The sequence below is a fragment of the Corylus avellana genome, chromosome ca1 (assembly GCF_901000735.1).
Source record: "Corylus avellana chromosome ca1, CavTom2PMs-1.0".
Taxonomy (NCBI): domain Eukaryota; kingdom Viridiplantae; phylum Streptophyta; class Magnoliopsida; order Fagales; family Betulaceae; genus Corylus; species Corylus avellana.
The window spans coordinates 27696534-27716301 of NC_081541.1; the positions used below are offsets into that span (position 1 = coordinate 27696534).

General features: G+C 35.5%; 2 protein-coding genes across 4 annotated transcripts; both read left to right on the plus strand.

The window, feature by feature from the left end:
- Positions 1 to 492: 492 nt before the first annotated feature.
- On the plus strand, positions 493 to 5887 carry LOC132188496 (uncharacterized). 3 transcript variants are annotated; one of them, XM_059602991.1, is made up of 6 exons: positions 493 to 880; positions 1449 to 1684; positions 1799 to 2057; positions 4626 to 4805; positions 4902 to 5057; positions 5222 to 5342. In XM_059602991.1, exons 1-6 carry the CDS (start codon positions 851 to 853, stop codon positions 5276 to 5278), a joined length of 918 nt encoding a protein of 305 aa, XP_059458974.1. In that variant the 5' UTR covers positions 493 to 850; the 3' UTR covers positions 5279 to 5342. The 3 variants fall into 3 exon arrangements, with proteins under 3 accessions (XP_059458974.1, XP_059458958.1, XP_059458965.1); XM_059602975.1 differs by having other exon boundaries at positions 496 to 880; positions 5238 to 5887; XM_059602982.1 differs by having other exon boundaries at positions 497 to 880; positions 1467 to 1684; positions 5238 to 5887.
- A 3128-nt stretch (positions 5888 to 9015) lies between these two features.
- Positions 9016 to 17261, plus strand: LOC132177535 (polyadenylate-binding protein RBP47-like). Its single transcript, XM_059589906.1, has 6 exons — positions 9016 to 9560; positions 11184 to 11664; positions 15902 to 15984; positions 16061 to 16191; positions 16609 to 16705; positions 16904 to 17261. Exons 1-6 carry the CDS (start codon positions 9162 to 9164, stop codon positions 17036 to 17038), a joined length of 1326 nt encoding a protein of 441 aa, XP_059445889.1. The 5' UTR covers positions 9016 to 9161; the 3' UTR covers positions 17039 to 17261.
- Positions 17262 to 19768: the final 2507 nt, after the last annotated feature.

Below are 19768 nucleotides of genomic sequence, written 5' to 3' on the forward strand. Positions count from 1 at the left end.
ATTTTGTCCCTTTAAAATACACTAACTGGAAATGGAAAGGATCGTTTTTTGTTGTACGGAATTGTATGAAAGCCTATTAAATAGAATTACTCAATTCTAAAACCTTAACCTATTATACAATAATTAAAGTAAGATTAGGATAAATAATAATTTCTTGGCCTATGCCTAATGTCAATGATTCAATTTCGTTATTTTTTTTTTCTCTTTAAGGGTTTGAAGAAATTAATGCTTTTTTTTGCCTTTACTAATTTGACTTTTTAGATAATCAAATAATGGGATGGATGATTGTATTCTAAGCAAAGATTAAAAATAAATAAAAGCATAAGTCAAGCACGCAGTGCATGGGTTGGTAACTAAACAAACCTTTGTCACTCCAATAATTGAAGCCATTAAAACCTTCCAAATAATCCGTCAACGCCATGCCGTTTTTGGTGGGGGGGAAAAATGTAGGGCAACGAATCCAGAACGACACCGTTAAGCCGCCTGATTTCAGTGTTTCTCTTTCTTCCCCGTGTGGGTTCGAGCCGTACACTAATGCTTAGATTGCGCACAATCTGAACGAAAAGGAAAAACAAAAGCCAAAGCGGAGAGAGAGAGAGAGAGAGAGAGGGGGAGAGAGAGAGCGTGCAACGGTCGAAGCATCTAATCATATTGTTCTTCACGAGAAAAAGCTTATACCCATCAAACCTCTCTATCTCTTTTCCTGTTTTTTATTATTATTATTTTTATTTTTGGGGTTTTGATTTACGAGCTAAAATGAGAGAGAACGGAAAAGAAAACTAAAGCGAAAGAAATTGAGAAAGCATCTGCCAATGCCTTTTCCTCTGCTTCCTTTTTGAGCTTCAAAACAATGGCCGACGATCTCTGTTCCTTCACCAAGGTCCGTGTTACTGACTGCCTCTTCGAAGCCTTACACAAACTTTATTATGATATTATTGTCTTGTACCTCTGTGTTTTTCTTTAATTGCATGTGGGTTTGGTTTCTTTTAGATTACTTTACTGATTATATGTTTCGCGGTTTAAGATTCCTTGTGTTCTTATTATTTTTAATGGGCAACATTTGAACTGTCAGATCCGTGTGTTGAATAATCAAACTCTTCTTTTCTTTTTCAAAACATTCAAGCTGAAGCAAACCCAGATTTCCTTTTTTTTTTTTTTTTTTTTTTTTCTAGGAGTATATTCAAATTGATACAAAAAATGTTGACTTGCATTAATGCATATTCTACTTGTCTTCTTTAAAAAATTGAGCTTTTATGATAGTTCAATCATGTTGGATATTATCGACCCTAGGCGTATTTCATTCAGACCCATATCATAAATTCTTGTGATGGACCCCTGTTTAACATCTGGGTAGCTCAATCAAGTGGGATCCAATTTAGTCCATGTCCCTACCTTTAATTTTTGGGGTGTGAATAAGCTTTTTAACGTTAGTTATTAATTAATTACAGGATATTTTTGTCATAAAGGTACCCAAGAAATCTCCATTGGCGTTGAGGATGATTGTCTTGGTCTTTGCGATGGTCTGTGGCGTGTATATATGCTCAATTTGTGTGAAGCAAATTAGCACACACAGCAAGGCCGGATTTCTGAATATCCCAGTGACCCAAAAGGCCTGTCCAGAACCATATATTGAACCATGGGAAATTCCTTATGTGCACTACCCTAAACCTAAAACTTATAGCAGGTAATTGCTAGTTTTAATTTTGTCTTCGGTTTTAATTACAATTTTTTTTTTGGTTAAGTAAAATGCCTAGTTAGAGAATTTCAATTCAGTGATGGATATTTTGTTTCTTTGTAGGGATGGATGTGCATGTAATCCCGTGCGGTATTTTGCCATTTTGTCTATGCAGAGATCTGGGAGTGGATGGTTTGAGACATTGTTAAACAATCACACTAACATAAGCTCTAATGGAGAGATTTTCTCTGTTAAAGTTAGGAGAAGTAATATCTCAACAATCGTTGAGACTTTGGACAAAATTTATAATCTCGACTGGCTCAGTAGTGCCTCAAAGAATGAGTGTACAGCTGCAGTTGGCTTAAAGTGGATGCTTAATCAGGTGACTGCCGCCCCATAAATTTCATTTATTTATACTTTCAGCAATTTAGATGTGCATGAGTTTTGCCGGTTGAGAGGCCATAGCATGCATCTATGTTCATTTGGTCTTATATGAAACTCATCTCTTCTCTGTCACGATATATAAAGTTTCTGGCTTAATCTTACTTTTAGCTCATTTGCTGAACAACCATGATAAAACGGATGCATCCTCCTTTGTGCTTTTACATATGAAAGAGAAAAATCATTCATTGAAAGATTAACCCAATTTCTGTTTCTTCACACTGTGGGCCCTTCTTCCTGCATCCTTCCCAATCCAGAAGAAGCTTTTACACAGGCTGCCAGCTACTTCACTTGGTTGATCTTTCTGGTAGGAAGAGAGCTACTGTACTCCTTAATAATATCTTTATCGTTAAGATGCATTTTCAGCTCTGGATGTGAGGTGTTGAGCTAAGTTTCATCAAGCTCATTCAAATTGTTAAGTAATCATTATTCCAAAACATTGATTTTTTTATGAAAGAAAATCTGAAGAAAAGAAGTGTTCCCAACACTAAGGTGCTAATTTATCTTGTAAGAATATTTGTATTTTGGCTATATATATATATCTGGCCATCTTCCCCTTTCTCTCTCTTTGAGGTGGTTTTTCAGGCAATCAAACCATTGCTTAAGAATTAAAATAGAGTTCATTTATTGGAAAGATAGAGCCTAAATGAAGCAGGATAATTGCTGTTTCTTCTGAATAGTGGTAGTAAAGGACAAAACTTGATAAGTTCGCGTTTTAATATCTTTGATTGTCTTGGTGTCAGCATTGGGGTCGTAGAGTGAGTGTTTGCTTACAAGAACTATTATACATTCAAATAAGTGGAGTATCTGCTTTAATGGATTAATGATTTAAACTGGTCAATAAGGATGCAGACTTAGATCTAAGGTTATTATTGGTTGAAAAGTAGTGTCACTATTTGTTGAAGAGGCATTTTACAGTGATGAATAGAACTAGAAATAGGTAGCAAGTACCTCATGTGTAATTTCTCTTGATGAAGCTATTTTTAGATCGGAGGTGGAAGCCTTTGAGGCATGTAGTCAATAGCTAACAGAGTAAACAATGAAATCTCCTAATGGTGGGGAAAAAGGAGGGAAGGAGGGGGGAATAGTCAATAGCACAACCCAGCATTGGTTACCAACAACCTCCTTCAAGTTGCGTTGAAGTACCTGTTTCAACTTAGAAGTTAGCCTTCAGCTTAGCTAATACGAAAATTTGCTAGCATTCTGCAACGCATTGTCTTAAAGGGTTAAATTTTCTCAGATGAGTGATAGGCGTGGGTGTTTCTTAGTTGTTAAGTTATTTTCATTGGGTATTTTAATTTTGGGAGTGATCAATGTAGATATTAGGTGCTCTCTTTAGTAATGATGCATGCTTAGACTAATATACATGTTGTCTGCATGGAGAGAAAACTTATCTTGATAAAAATATCTAAAACGGCTTGTTTCAGGAAATAAATACCATCCCATAAATCAAACATACATGAGCATGATGACTGAACATCTGTCAACAAATGCATCTGCTATAGTTATAATTTCAAAAAGGAGCCCACTTTTCTGGCTACATTCAGGTTCCTAATCGGCTCTATTCTATTTGTACAAATGCTCATTTGTAATTACTATAATTTTTGCCTTTTTGTCAATTTTAGATTCTCCATAGTGGGAAGTTAGTTTTGTAAACAAACAGTTCAATATGATTATGACATTCTGATCTGTTTGTGTGTATTTTTGTTGATGAAAAAATCTTCTCTTGATCTGTTATAGATGATGCAGTATGTGTGCATCATGATGTAGTACTTAAACACCAGGACTAGTGATTGGCGTTAGTCGTGCCCAAGAGATTTGTATTGAATGTTACCGGTTGATTTTCTTTGGTAATAGTATTACTTCTTTTCCACAAAAGTAAAACAAATTGTGTTCCATTTACATTTTTCTTACCCTTTCTGGCAAGTGAATGGATCTTTTCTACTCATGATTTTCTTCCAAATACCAAATGAAAAGCCCTTTTGATTCTTTTCCTTCTTAAGTATTTCATTCTTTCCTAATTCCTATTGAGCGGGAAAAAACTGGTAGGCAATGAAATGTGGGAAAGAGCCAATGAGTTTTGGCTCAAACTACGCCTCCTTCCCTTGTGAATATAGGGTAAGGGGTATAAGGACATGGGTTTGAAATTCATTAGGTGCATTTTTACAAGGGAATAAAGTTTGGACAATTGGAGTTGTATCTCTCTCGTGCAGTGAATCAAAATCTTGGGAACAAGGTGGTAATATTCCAGATCTTGTGGGCTCGAAGTTGTTGTGGGTGTAAGAGCTAATTCAGAACCATAACTTGAGAATAAAGTTTCCAATGCGTTTGTTTTCTTTTGGGGTGTATGGATGTGTGTGCGTTTCTGTGTTGTGCTATACTGGCTGAGTTTAGTTGTACTTACTAACAGTTGGCCTGGTTGGCATTTCCTACTTTAAGCTGACAAGAATGTAAGCAATATTATTCTGCTCTGTTTTACCATAGAGTTTAAATTGCTCTATTATTGCAGGGTCTGATGCAACATCATACAGAAATAATAGATTACTTTAATAGTCGGGGAGTTTCGGTTATATTTCTCTTCCGAAGGAATCTTCTGCGTAGGATGATTTCAGTGCTTGCGAATTTATATGATCGAGATGCTAAGCTATTAAACGGAACACACAAGTCTCATGTGCATTCACCCCACGAGGTCTCCCCCTCTCTCTCTATTTAGGTTTTCAGCTTGGAACCTTTTTTTTTTTTTACCAAATGGTTTCACATGTAAGCCTTTTTCAAATGGTTTCAGGCAGAGATACTTGCAAAGTACAAGCCTATACTCAATGCAACACTGCTGATACCCAATCTGAAGCAAGTGGAAGAGACGACTGCGAAAGCTTTGGAGTACTTCAAGAGCACCCGGCACATCATTCTGTACTATGAGGACATAGTTAAAAACCGCACTGTAAGTCCAGCTAATTGAACACAGCTGCCTTTCTTTAACCATTTGTGACCAAATTCTATACATGGCGTCAAAATCGGGTTCGATATTTGCCCTCCTCGCCAAAAAAATCATAAAAATAAAAAACAAAATGAAGAGAGTAGAAGTAACTCTTTAAAGTTGTATAGTTTTATGTGTTTGCAGATGCTAATAGATGTTCAAGATTTCCTGAAGGTTCCTCATAGGGAACTAAAGAGTCGTCAGGTGAAGATACACAAAGGTTCTCTATCTAATCAGATAGGGAACTGGGATGATGTCGAAAAGATGGTCAAGGGAACTCATTATGAAAGTTTCCTCCATGCAGATTATTGAAAGTATAGCACTGGTGATATGTATATAGGATTCTCCGTTCTTTAACCCTTTTCTTCTTATCCTTAAATTTTTTCTTTTTTTTTTTTTTTGCCACAAGATCCAACAGGACACCACCCTGTTGAAATTTTGGCTGTGGCACTTGCGTTTTGCTTTCAGCTTTGTTTTTCTTTTTTTCCCTTACCAACTAATATTTTATTGATTCTTTTCTTTTTCCCCTTCCTTTTTGTATGAACTTTGAGCTGATCAAGAATGCAGTTTCACCCAGGAAAATTTTTGTCTATATAGATGTACTTGAAGATATGACAAATTGAGGACAATCTAATTTAGGATTCTTTTAGGAAGTTTTGAAGAAAGTTGCATGTTATTTGGTTGCAAGTGATAATTTGTTTTTTCCTTTTGAAGGCAATTTTAGTTAATTATTATATTTAGGATAATCTAGTTTGTAAAATCTGATGAGTCTGGGTTTACCGATTCAATTTGTTGACCCAGTATTTTTGAATTAAGAGAATAATTAAAAGCCGCGTGGACGTGCAGCCAAAGTTGTTAAACAGCGACGTTGACTGGTAAACTCGACACGTAGGGTCAAAGCCACCATGCTTTGATTCAGAGGACCACATGAATCACAAGGGGCTTTTTTTTTTTCTTTTTTTTTTTTGGTGAATGTGAATCTTGCCTGTCTAAGCAATTTGTGAGGATGAATCATGACCTTGTCGAGCGGTCAGAGGTTTCCGATTCGGGAAAGAAACAGATCTGCGGGGCACCCCACTCTTTCTGTACCTGTTGCAATGTTGTGAACCGTCCGATAGAGCTAAATGCGATGGGTAAAAAAAAAAAAAAAAAAAAAAAGTAGGAGAAGCTAAATGGGATCTATAAGCATCACTGTCGTCAATTATCAATCAGTATACTGTACGATCATTTTCATCTTCTAATTTTTTTTGATCATTGAAGAATTCTAAATTGATTGAACTGGCCTAGAATAAATCTAAATTTAGTGGAGTGTAAATTCAGCCGGTTATAACCGGTCTCCGATTAGTTATTGGCTACCAATTGATAACCCGCCAATCCCTTTTAAAACTGGAATCAACTCTACCCCGTTACCGGTTTTTGCATATATATAAAATAACATCGTTTGTTTAAAAGACCCTGTCCGGATAATCAATTATTAGTTTCAGTTTTAAAAATTAACCAATCGTCTATTCCAAACTGGATTTGGGTTTACACAATTACACCCATACTAAATTCTAATTTCATCTCTATTGCATAAGTTGGTATTAGTTGAAGAAAGTAAGGAGTTAAAAGAATTCTTAGATAAATAGTGTTCGGCTACAATAGTAGTTATCTCGTTAGTGATTCGGTTCCTTTTCTTTTAATTTTTTTTGAATGGAGTATTTTCCTGCACTTTGTTAGTTAAGGAAGGGGTTGGGCGCTAACTGATTTAATTTTGTAACCCTCACTCTAGGAACGTCTCACACCCCTAAGAATTAAGAGTATACTCTACATATAACGTCTTTATAGCGATTGTGGATCCTCGTCGCTCATTTGGAATGGGCTTGTTGGGCTAATTTTGGGCCCAAAAGTGCATTTCTTTGAAGTTATTCTTGGGTACACCAATCATTATTCGATGAATCATTATCGCTTAATATAATTTTAAAAAGTATATTTTAAGTTTTAAATTAAAAAATTATTTTGAAAAGTGCTTGTTTAATACATATTTTAAAAAATATATTTTAAATTATTTATTAATGCTTTAAAAAATAATATTTAATTTTGAAAAAAAATAAAACTTTGTTTGGTTTTTTTTTTTTTTAAAAAAAAATCATTATAAAACCAGACCGTTATGATGCTATCTTGATTCTCGTGTAATCACAATTTTGGAGATAGTGATTTGTCCCACATGCGTGTGGGTTCCTAATTATTTGGCGCTAATTATTATAGACAGCTTAATCAGCAATACGATTGTAACCAAAAGAGCTCTGATTTGAGAGATTTCGGTATTTCTAATTATTTTGTGGTTACATCTGCCCCGTTAATAACCGCTTATAACTATTAACTGTTAACTGCTAATCGATTTAATAGACGATTATTAAAAATTGTTAACCGTCTAAGACGATTATAGTTAGCGATTTTAGGAGGTAGAGCATGGAGGGTTATAACCGCTATCTGAGTTCATATATATATATATATATATATATTAATTTTTTCATTTGTATTTGGATTAATGGATTTGGGCTATTTATTATGATTGTATGTGAAATATATAATGTGGTATGTAATGTTTAGAGCTAAGCCTTATTTAAAAACATTGGCTGGCCCAAAAAATAACTTTTTTTTTTTTTTTTTTTTTTTCATCTTTTTTTAAACATTTGGACCTTAAACCCTTAAAATAAGCTCAAAAAAAGGCCAATTTAAGGCCCAAAACACTTAAAAAGCCCAAAAGGCCATATAAAAAAAGCGGTTATAAAACCGCCGATTATTTGATTGAATAACCGCTAACCGCCGGTTATAAAATAACCGCTAATTGCCTAGGCAATTGCCATCATTAAAAATTAATGAGTCCTACTATCAGGCTGCCAAGAGTCAGACAAGTGTCTGCCAAAGTCTGATGTGACTTTATTAAAAAAAAAAAAAAATTGTAGAAAAATCTCTCTCTTCCTAGTCCTGCTAGATTTTTTTTTGGTTAAATTTTTTTAAGTTAATATTTAATTTATAATGTTTCAAAATTTATTTTTTGATTTAAAACTAAAACCTATAGGTGGAAGGTTAACCCTTTAGAGACGGTATCACTTAAAATTGATTTTATCATCCTAAATTTAGTGCTAATACCTCAAATTTAGTGCTAATACCTTAAATTTAAATTTTCTTTAAATATCTCTCTTCTCCAATTAAAAATAACAAATAAAAGAAAAAAAAGAAAAGGTCATGTCGACGCCGAAAATCTCAACTCAAAATTAATAGTTGCCCAAAGCAGTTGTGGTTGCGGTTGCGGTTATAACCAATAACCGTCAATTATAACCTTTTGGGCACCCCTAGGTATTCATATGAAAAAGGGTTGGCCTACTCTTATTTCATTTTAGACTGTGTTTAATTATATATTTTTATTAAATTATATTTTAAAACAAAATAAACTATAAAAAATATATTTAATAATGTGATAATCAAAATTAATTATTAAATTAATATTTATAAAAAAATAAAAATTTTAGAGCTGATTTTTACTGTCACGTCCTCAGTAGAATTGTACAACAATCATATAAAATCTGTTAAATATTATTTATTACTCAAAGAAAAAAAAAAGTGCAAAGTTATAATTAGAGTTCGTCTACCTTAAATTATAATTAATACCTATAATTAGCGAAGGGTAATGATTACTACCAAGGATGTGAAGGTCTCAACCCTACCATATAAACCCTCCAGGCAACCCAAAAGAGTTCAATTTAAAAGTCCACCGCGAATGCAAGTTGCAGCATGATTGGATCTACACCGTCCATTACGTCGGTGGGGCTCACGGAGAGCGGGTCCCACACGTCACGAACGGCAATCGTGTCATTGACGTTGCAACCGAGGGTCTCTCTCTACTGTCTACCACCCAGATCCGCCGCCTCGTTTTAAACCCCACCGTAAACCATATTCAACCCCTTTCTCTCCTCCCTCTTCTCTGTCGCTCTCGCTCTCCCTCTCGCGCCTCAAAAACCCTAGGAGAGAGAAACAGAGGGAGAGAGCAACCGCGCCGCACGAAATTAGAACAGAGCAGAGAGCATGGCGCAGCAAGCGAACGGCGGTGATGTGAACACGCAGCAGCAGCCGCAGCAGCAGCAGCAACAGCAGCATCAGCAGCAGCAGTGGATGCAGTCGCAGCAGCAGCAACAGCATCAGCAGCAATGGATGGCCATGCAGTACCCAGCGTCGGCGATGGCCTTGATGCAGCAGCAGCAGCAGCAGATGATGATGTACAACTACATGCCGTACGCACATCCTCATCCTCATGCTCATGCTCATCAATATCAGCAGCAAGCTCAGGTTCAGCATCAGCATCAGAAGCAGCATCAACAGCAGCAGATGGCGTCCGCCGACGAGGCCAAGACGATCTGGATCGGCGACCTCCACCATTGGATGGACGAGACCTACCTCCACAACTGTTTTGCACACACCGGCGAGGTCTGCAACCCCACTCTTCTATATCTATATCGCTATCTATCTTTGTGCACCTGTGTATGCATGAATGAAGGAAGAGTATGTGTATTATGGCTGAAAGTTCCAATTGTGGTTTAGTTTGTAGCTTATTGGTGCTTTAATGCTAAATAATGTTGTCAATTTTAGGTTGATTGGATATTTAAAATTATTAAAGCTTCTTGGGAAGGAGATAATCGTAGTTTGTGTTGTGGATGATAAGGGTCGTTTTACTTTTTATTCTTGTAAGATTTAGATCGTATTGAAACCTAGCACAGAAGATTGCGATGCGATATGGAAATCATGATATAGTGTATCTCATATTTTCATTATTGTTATGCTTGTATGTTCTACTATTTGATATATGGAATTTCACCCACTATAGTACTGCTAAATTTACGATTGTAGAGAGAGGAGGTTATTTTGAAAAGCTGTGAACTTTGCCAATTTCTGTCAGTGAAGAGAGAATTGGATAGTTTGTGATTCTCAATTTGAGAACTAGCCCTTGTCAGAGTTGTACCCAAGACATTTTAATTTGCAATGATCTAAGTAGCATTGATTCAGGTCTAATCATATTAAAGATATTTCAGTGTGAATTGGTTTCTTTATCAAATGTCTTGAGTGAAATCTGTTTTGTATACATTGGTGTGCAAGCTTGTCTGGTTCCGCTTTGATTGTACCACCTATAAGAGAACACATCATCTACCAATGCTCCAAGGGCCTAACACCACCATTTTATCCATACTGTCGGCATTTCTTGGATTTCTTACTTAAGTTTGTTATGAGCAACACTTCCCCTTGATTGATGGGTCAAATATAGGCCTGATCTGTATTCAGCTTTTGCTTAGATGGTTATGTTACAATGTGTTAACTAATGGCCACCATCTCGTTCATAGGGACTCAGAATTTAGGTGGCTATTAGTTCTTTATGATTTCTGGCTACTAAATTTATTCCATGCATCTTGAAATATGCTCACTTGATTTTAGAATTTAGTCTTCAATTTGTATTTTCTTGATGAGGTTGCTTCCAAATAGCTTACTTGCATCTGAGTATGATTTGCATTAGAGTAATTCTATATATTACCCCATTATCCCCCCATCCCTGCCCCGTTCCTCATAGTTGATGTGGTGGGGTCCCTTAAACGAAAAAACTCATTTCTGAGCACCACATGTTATAGGGGATCATGCCACATCAGCTTTGGGGGGAGGGAGGGAGGGATAATGAGGTGATGTATAGCATTACTCTTTGCATTAATATGTTTACTTGACTTGTTATTTTGTGCATTATCTTGTTACAAGCTGTTGATTTAATCGTCTCTAATGTCACTTTTGGCTTTGTACTCTCTCCTGGCCCCCCCCCTCTCTTTAATTGTACATGTGAACAGTAGCTTATGTGTCTCCTTTGGCGATTATTTATAGTGATTTCTTTGTTATTCTGGCTACTTCTAGTTAGGTTTTTCCTTTTGTATACTTCCTGTGTACTTAGGGGTACCTTGTGCTTTTATTAATATTTGACGATTACTTATAAAAAAAAATTTGAATGAGATGACCTCCCATCACCTCCGATGATGCCCTTGCTTTCTGACTTTTTGTGATGCAAAAAATTTGCAGGTCTCATCAGTAAAGGTTATACGCAATAAGCAAACTGCTCAGTCAGAGGGGTATGGATTTGTCGAGTTCTATTCTCATGCAACTGCTGAGAAAGTTCTGCAGACCTATAATGGTGCTGTGATGCCAAATACAGAGCAGCCCTTCCGTCTAAATTGGGCGACCTTTAGTACGGGTGATAAAAGATCAGACGTTGCTTCTGATCTATCCATATTTGTAGGGGATTTGGCTGCAGATGTAACTGATAACATGTTGCAGGAAACCTTTGCTACTAGATATCCATCTGTTAAAGGAGCAAAAGTGGTTATTGATTCAAATACTGGTCGTTCAAAAGGTTATGGGTTTGTTAGGTTTGGTGATGAAAATGAGAGGGCAAGGGCTATTTCTGAAATGAATGGCACGTATTGTTCAAGTAGGCCCATGCGCATAGGTGTTGCAACCCCCAAGAAATCATCTGGATTTCAACAACAGTACTCTTCACAAGGTATCTTGTAAACCCCCCATCTGATACTGATGCTTCTAAGCTTTTAAGCCTTTATGTCCTTGATGTTGGTTGTTGATGGTGCCAATGTTTCTTGCTATGGTATTTTCTCCTTAATCTGGTCATTTTCTTGTCAACTCATTGTCATCTTCTCTCTCACTGGTTTGTATATTGTTATGTGCTTGTTTGCATAATTGTGACGTCCCCCCTCCTTTAAAATGGTTCAAACAGTGAAAAAGGAGAGAGACAACCAAGCTTGTTTATTTTGTTTTGCTTTACTTCAGCTGCTCCTGCTTTTAAACTTGTTCATACCCTTCCTGTTTTCAAGAAAATGCATTCTAGTTGGTCTTCTGTTCCATAAATGTTTGCTGTTATTATGTGAGCTTGCCCCAGTGGATCGGAAAGGATCCTGAGTTTTGTCATCATAATCATCATTGGTACTGAATATTTTATTTAGACTTGATGGCTGCCGCCTTAACTTTTTTCTCTTGCTCTTGGTCCCCTTCCACAACACAACTCACTCAACTCAATAAAGCCTTGATAACGAATTAGCATCAGCCACATGAATCAGCTTCTAAACTAAGTCCTCCCCAATTGGCTGAAAATCTTATGAATGTAATTTGTGTGGCCCTGATTGTTTTCTTTCCAATGCTGACGGTATCGCTTGTGAGAAGGTTTCAAGATGTCGCCAATTCCATCCTTTGGTACTCGTAGCATCCTTTTATTACTGATAATTTATCTTCTCTTGCTCTATCACCTATTGCAACAACAAGAGATAATACTACTAGTACCCTTACTACTGCTTTAAGGTGAAATAATATACTCTGATGGTGCTCCATTTTGAACAAATAAGTTAGTTCTATACCAACAATTGTCATTTTTCAAATGATATAGCTACTGTTATATGATTTGTAAGTGATTTTTGACACCTCAAGAAGTTAGTCCCACATTGGAAAAATGGATTGTCCACATTAAGTGGATGGATTATAAAGGTATTTATGAGTGCATGTTCTACATTGGTTCTTTATTAGGCGATACCGCGCTTTATAAGTGATTCGAATGAGCTCTTATTGTAACTTGTGTAGTCCTTTTGGAATATAGTGTAGACGTGGTTAGCGTTTTTACTGGGTTGTTACAAATGATATTAGAGCAACTTAGTAACACCATGTGGTGCTAGAGCACCGCATGACATGAGCCTTGACAAGGACGTCAGAGATTCTAGTGGGGGAGATTGTAATACCCAGGAAAGTTAATCTCACATTGGGAAAATAAATTGTTCATATTGAGTTGGTGGATTTAATGTTACTTATGGGTGTTAAGTCTCATGTTGGTTATTTACTAGGTGAGACTGAGCCTTATAAGTAATTTTAAAAAATTCCAATCGTAACTGGACTAATCCGTCTGGAGTAATAATGCATATGTAGTTAGGTTTTTTATTTATTTTTTATTTTTTTTTATGGTAACCAAACCCTCCACCCCCTTCTTATTAGGGAAGATGTCTTTGGAGTTGCAGCTCATTGGCTCTTTTATATCTTTCAATTCATATTGATACTTGCTTAATTTTGGATTCAAATGCCTTCATAATCTTATCTTTTTAAGCCCTCACTGATAGGTCCCAATCAAAGAATAGAAACACAACTAATCTTTATTAGTTGAAAGATAATACACGATACAAATCTCCACTTATGGTTGGAGTATTACCATAATAGAAACACATAAACACACCTTACGTTCTGATACCCCTAGTGGGTGCTAGTCAGAACAAGATAAACACGATAGTACTCCACTTGGCATGGGAGTTGATCCACAATAGAATTATAATTCTACACTAATCATAACATAACATAAAGACCCTTAAATACTTCTACTCCTAGCAGTTACCTAATCTCCCATGATAACAAGTTTGACACTACCACTTCTCTCACGCTATGACACGTCTCACACCACAACACATAATGGCCCATACTAAATCACCTCCCAATAGTTGAGTAAACTTCCTACTAACTCCATTAACCAAGCCACATTGCCTATCATTTACCACATCATGGTAATTAACTAATGTGACCTAACATTCCTCACCTCTACGGCAAGCACCTTGTCCTCAAGGTGGAACGTGAGAATTTGAAGTTGAAGGTTTGATTGATGTTGAAGGCTTGTTTGATGTTAAATGTTTGTAACCACTCTCCAGATAATGTCCTCCGGTGACCGATGTTCCCATTGGATCAATGTCTTATCTTCTTCCAATTCTGCCATAATAGGCCCATCTCTTTCAATTAGAAAAGCTTGCACCATGTTGCATCTGTGGCCATGAACAAATTTCTCATTACAATTAAAGCACAAGCCTTTTGCATGTCTCCTCTGCATCTCATCCCAAGAGATTTTCTTAACAATTGATATTATTGGTTGGGTGGTTATTTATGGGTTGCAATTCCGACTCGTTGGCCCTCCTTTGCTGACACAATTGGTCATCTTTCATTCGAGCTAAGCTGATAGTATCTTTGAGTGTTTTGGGTTTGAACATTCAAACTCCTCCTACAATCTCTGGTTTAAGACCCCAAAGGAAGTTGCCTATTCAAATGCTTTTGAGTCCACCCTTGACCTTTGTTCCCCAATCTTTCAAACTCTTTTTGATAATCACGAAAGGATCCTTCTTGTGCTAGTTTCATCAAAGACTCATCAAAATCTTCGTAGTCAATTGGCATGAACCTAGCCCATAGTTCCATTTCAAATATGTCCCAAGTAACCGGCATAGCTTCCTCTTGTTGAGCCTTTTGCAGCCACTGCCACCATTGGTTGGCTTCACCTTCAAGATGGAAAGATGCCAGCACCACCTTTTGCTTTGGGGGCTTCCCATGATAATCAAAAAATTGTACTACACGATTCAACCATTCGGTGGGATCATCTCCTTGATAAATTGAAAAGTTCATTTTAGCATAATGTGGCACCACTACTTGTCGCCGGGTTGCTCCTGCTTGATGAAAACCTCTTGAAGGACCACCCTGCTCATATGTGCAGTATGGTTGACGTCCCACTGGCCCATGCTGCATTGAAAGAAGGGTTGAGATTTCATTTAAGGCTTCTTCAATTCTTTGCATGCGATCAGCGGAGCTAGTTGCTCCTTCCTCCAAGTGTTGAATGATTTCCTTAACGTCATATACATTTGCCTCCAAAGATTCAATCCTGTCACGATTAGTAGCCATATTCTTGGGCTCTGATACCAATTGATAGGTCCCAATTAGAGAATAGAAAGACAACTAATATTAATGACAATAGAAAGATAATACATGATACAAATCTTCACTTATGACTGGAGTATTACCACAATACAAACAAATAAATACACCTTACGTTATGATACCCCTAGTGGGTCCAAGTCGGAACAAGATAAACATGATAGTGCTCCACTTTAGGTTGGGAGTTGATCTACAACTGAATTATAATTCTACACTAATCACAACATAACATAAAGACCCTTAAATACTTCTACTCCTAGTTGTTACCTAATCTCCCATGATAACAAGTCTGACACTACCACTTCTCTCACACTATAACACGTCTCACACCACATCACATAACTGCCCATACTAAATAACCTCCTAGTAGTTAACTTCCTACTAACTCCATTAACCAAGCCATGTTGCCTGTCATTTTCCACATCATGGTAATTAGCTAACATGACCTAACACTCACATCCTTGTTTTCTATTTGTTTTACATGTTCTTTATGGAATTATTTCCTGTATGCTAACCTATTCCTACATATAATCAATGCTTAACAAATTGGTTGTGGCTTATCAAATATCTATTACTAGTATAGTATCTAGAGAAAAATTCTCATCTGCTACTAATAATGGTAAGTTCTGCATTTCTTGTTCAGTCAAAGGGGCATCAATAATATTTGTGAAATCATTTATAGCTAACTACTCGACCTCTCATGTACAAATTAAGATTGTGTTGCAAAGGTGGTCAATGTTATTATTTCGTACTTCTTATACACATGAAATCTTCATTTTTATTACTTTGTCACAGCTACTTTTTCTTTTCCCAGATGCGTCAATGCTGTGTTATATATGTAACAGTTCCCTCCCTAGATGAACATGTGCTTTTTTTGTGTGTTTTCTCGCTTGTTGGCATTATATCTGCTGATTTAGTTTACTACTGTAGCTTGATAAGATTATTATTAAAATATAGTGTGCTTCATATCTTACTCAAATTGGATTTTGATCTATTTGATTAAATAGCTTTGGTGTTGGCTGGTGGGCATGCATCAAATGGTGCTATCACCCAAGGTTCCCAATCTGAGGGCGACTCAAATAACACAACTGTGAGTCCATTTCAGACCCTTCTGTGAACTATCTTTGAACCCTATTTGTATATCGCTAACCCATGTTTTATTATAGATATTTGTTGGAGGACTAGACTCTGATGCCAGTGATGAAGATCTCAGGCAGCCATTTTCCCAATTTGGTGAGATTGTCTCAGTGAAAATACCAGTTGGGAAAGGATGTGGATTTGTGCAATTTGCTAACAGGTGCTCTTTTGTCTTGTAGTTTGTCTTTGGAGTTGAATTATAAAAAAATCCATTTGTTAATGCATTTTAGAGGTGCTTTTTGTTTGAAGAAGACATAACGGTGAAATTATATTTTAGTGTTTTGTATTTTGGGTTGTTTGTTAATGTTTTTGTTTTGAAAAGAGAAAACAAAAGGAAGAAGGAAAAAGTGTTATCAAAACAAAGCCTTCCAGTATCAAGTAAATAATCTTAATTAATTTTTGTCACATTATGTTCTTGTGGGAATCTACTAAGGAGCAAGTATATTCAAGTTTATGTACAAGAGATTGGAGGTGATGGTGAAGTTCATAAAGCTCTTTGAACGTAGATGACAACAACATTATATTAATTATTCACCAATTCCTTGTAATGATTCCCTTGTGTTGTCTCTGGTCATAGAAAAAGTGCTGAGGATGCGATACAAAGTTTGAATGGGACAGTCATTGGAAAGCAAACAGTTCGTCTTTCGTGGGGCCGGAGTCCAGCAAGCAAGCAGGTAATTTTGCTTAATTTTGTTCAGAAAGAGTGATTTTTCTCAGTTGAGTTATATAATAAGTTGTTGATGCTTGTTTTGAATGACTTGTCAACATGCTTGAAACCCATCTCCCCACTTTTTTTTTTTTTTTCTCAACAATATTCCTCTCACCAGTTTATATTTCTCATCTGATTTCTTAAATTCAATGGGACTTGGCAGTGGAGAGCAGATTCCAGTAACCAGTGGAATGGGGGACATAACAGAGGGCAAAGCTATGGTGGGTATGGATATACTGTGCCACAGACTCAGGGTCTAGGCATGTATGCTACAGCTGCAGTTCATGGAGCTTCCTGAGAGGTTGTAGCTCTTGTCAACAGCAGGTATTCTGAACTTACAGGAGTGGCTTTATAATTTAATTACCAAAGACATGATTGAATTAGGATGGCTTTAGCTGCACATCCTGTAGCTGGATTAAATTTTGATATATTGGTCATGTTTTAAAATTGTACTAATACTATATTTACTATGAGTCTTGGTCGAAGGATGTCTTGATGGATGAATTTTTTTTTTCCTTTTACTGTCTTTTTTTTTTTGGTTGGGGAAAGAGTTCAGAATTATTAAACTCACTGGGAGAGAAATGTTGAACGACTTTGAACACGTATTGGATCGTAAATTAGTAGAAGAGAGTGAGGTTTTCTAAAATCATTGTGTGTTTTTTAGTATTATTCGTTGATTAATCAGCTTGAGAGGACGCTAGTTCATAAACGCGCGAGGATCTTTAAGCTCATAGGTGTACAGCATCTCTTAAAATTCTTTTTTATTTTAATGGATAATGATAACATTCATTTCTGTCTGCTTCTTGCAAATATGCTCAGTGTTTGAACGGTTTTGGAGTTTTAACTGGTGAGAAAAATACATTGGCCTTAATTTTTTTAGTGGGTAATGTAAACATGTTGAACTAATTTATGGAAATGGGGAAAATGCGTTATTCAAATTGCTATACGACTATCATACAACTGAGATGATGTGTCCGTAAAAATTAGCCCCCGATAAAAATGATAAATGTCACGAGAGCTGAAACTCGTAACTCTTCCTGATCATACACGATATATTTAGTTATGCCAAACTGGATTGAAAATTAACATGGCTCATAGGATAAAACATTTTTATGGCATCACAGATCTGATTTTTGTTTGAGTTCATTCTTTAGGGATAGACGGATAATAACATTGGCTGTTTTAAGCGACAGGATGTCGCCACAGAAGGGAACAATCATTTAATAATACAATACTCAATAGTCTGAAAAAGTCTGCAATATTTGCACTCGTTTAGTTGCAATTACTATCCATCGAAGGCTAAGCTTCCAATTCGTATAAATGGCTCGACGTTTATTGGTCCTTTCTCATTTTCCCAAAAACTCAGCAAAATAAATGCTTTTATTTAACTTCGCCGGAAATTATTACTTTCTTCGTACATTTATGACCTCAGTACTTGGATGGAGGCCTGGAGCCCGACAAAGTACTGGAGAATAAGAAGTGAAATATAAATTAGTTAAATTATATCAAAATATTTTGGATAAATACGCCAAAATTTTTATCTCTCTAAGTTTTTTTTTTTTTTTTTTTTTTTTTTTTTGACAATTTACTCTATAGGTCAATCGAAATGCCAAGAAAATCTTTACCGTTAATTTTTTTTTAGCTGCCGTTAGATTGATTGAAATGCACCGTTTTGCCACGTCAGCATAATAATTTTTTATTAATTTTATTTAAAAATTTTAAAAAAGAATAAATAAAAAATAGAAGGGGTGGCTCTTTTTTTTTTTTTTTTTTTACTAAAGAATAAAGAATAGTTATCAACATACTCCGGTAGATTTTCTACTTGCTTTTATATATTAGTTATCTTTCATTTTTAATTACGTTCTATTTCTCATATTTCTATTTGGAAGAGAGGGATGGTGAGAAACACTTTTTTATTTGGACATTGTGCAATACCGAAAAACAAGAAGTTGCTATTTATTGTATTTTAGCTCACCTCTAGTTTTTGTCTTTTGTTTTTTGTTTTTTGTTTTTTTTTTTTTGACATGTTTATAAAAGGAAAGGAGGAGGGGGGATTCGAATTAATAATCTCCGCTTCATGATGCTCGTTCATAGCCGATTGAGTTATCCCTTGGGGATTAACTCACCTCTAGTTAATCTGCCGGAGGGGACATTATTAGTTAAATTTAGTTAATATTGACATTTTACGTATTTTACTAGATATGCTTACAAGTTCTGTAACTTGTTTGTAGTAGTTATAAAATCTATTTGCAGGGGAAAATTTGGTTTGTAAAGCCAAACATATTGCCCTAAAATGTCTAAAAGTTTAATTTTATTTTATTAACCCTGTTTGTTTCGAAATGTTATAATATTGTGTGCGTGTGTTTTTTTTTTGGTTTTTTTTTTTTAATGTAATTTTTTGAGATCTACATAAAGCAGCCTACCATCATCTATTGACTTTGACTTTATATTAAAAAGAATATTATTGACATAATCCAACAGCATTCTCACAAGTTAAGATAAATACAATGATATATAAACATTTACTAGAATATAAAATAATATACGTTTGGACTTGGTTTATCTTTCATTCTTTCTTATTTGTAAGTCAAATGAAATTATGAAAAACTTAATAATGGTAGATTATAGCTTTTGTTTTTGTTTTTGTTTTTGTTTTTTTGTTTTTTTGTTTTTTTTTTTTGTTTGTTTTAAATGAAAAATGGTTATTTTAAAGAATACTAATGTTTAAGCAGACAAAAAAACCTGTAATAATCTATACATTTATTACAAGTCTTCAAGGATGGAAATTGAAAGTAGATTGAAATAAATAAAAACAATACTTAGCTATATCTTCTATATATACAAGACAACAACGAACCACGTTTGAAACCTATTATAACATAATAATAATAATAATAATATATATCACATTTTTATCTCACAATTTTTTTTAACAATGATTGATTCAATGGTTGGTTGGGATTGACACGTTAGCATTGTGAAATAAAAATATACTTTATAACATTACCATTATAACAATGCCACTTTG

Coding starts and splice junctions, on each gene's coding strand:
- LOC132177535 (XM_059589906.1), top strand. CDS start 9,162: ATGGCGCAGCAAGCGAACGGCGGTGATGTGAACACGCAGCAGCAGCCG. Junction 16,192..16,608: donor TTTGTGCAATTTGCTAACAG/GTGCTCTTTTGT, acceptor CTCTGGTCATAG/AAAAAGTGCTGAGGATGCGA. Junction 16,706..16,903: donor GGAGTCCAGCAAGCAAGCAG/GTAATTTTGCTT, acceptor GGGACTTGGCAG/TGGAGAGCAGATTCCAGTAA.
- LOC132188496 (XM_059602975.1), top strand. CDS start 851: ATGGCCGACGATCTCTGTTCCTTCACCAAG. Junction 881..1,448: donor ATCTCTGTTCCTTCACCAAG/GTCCGTGTTACT, acceptor AATTAATTACAG/GATATTTTTGTCATAAAGGT. Junction 2,058..4,625: donor TAAAGTGGATGCTTAATCAG/GTGACTGCCGCC, acceptor CTATTATTGCAG/GGTCTGATGCAACATCATAC.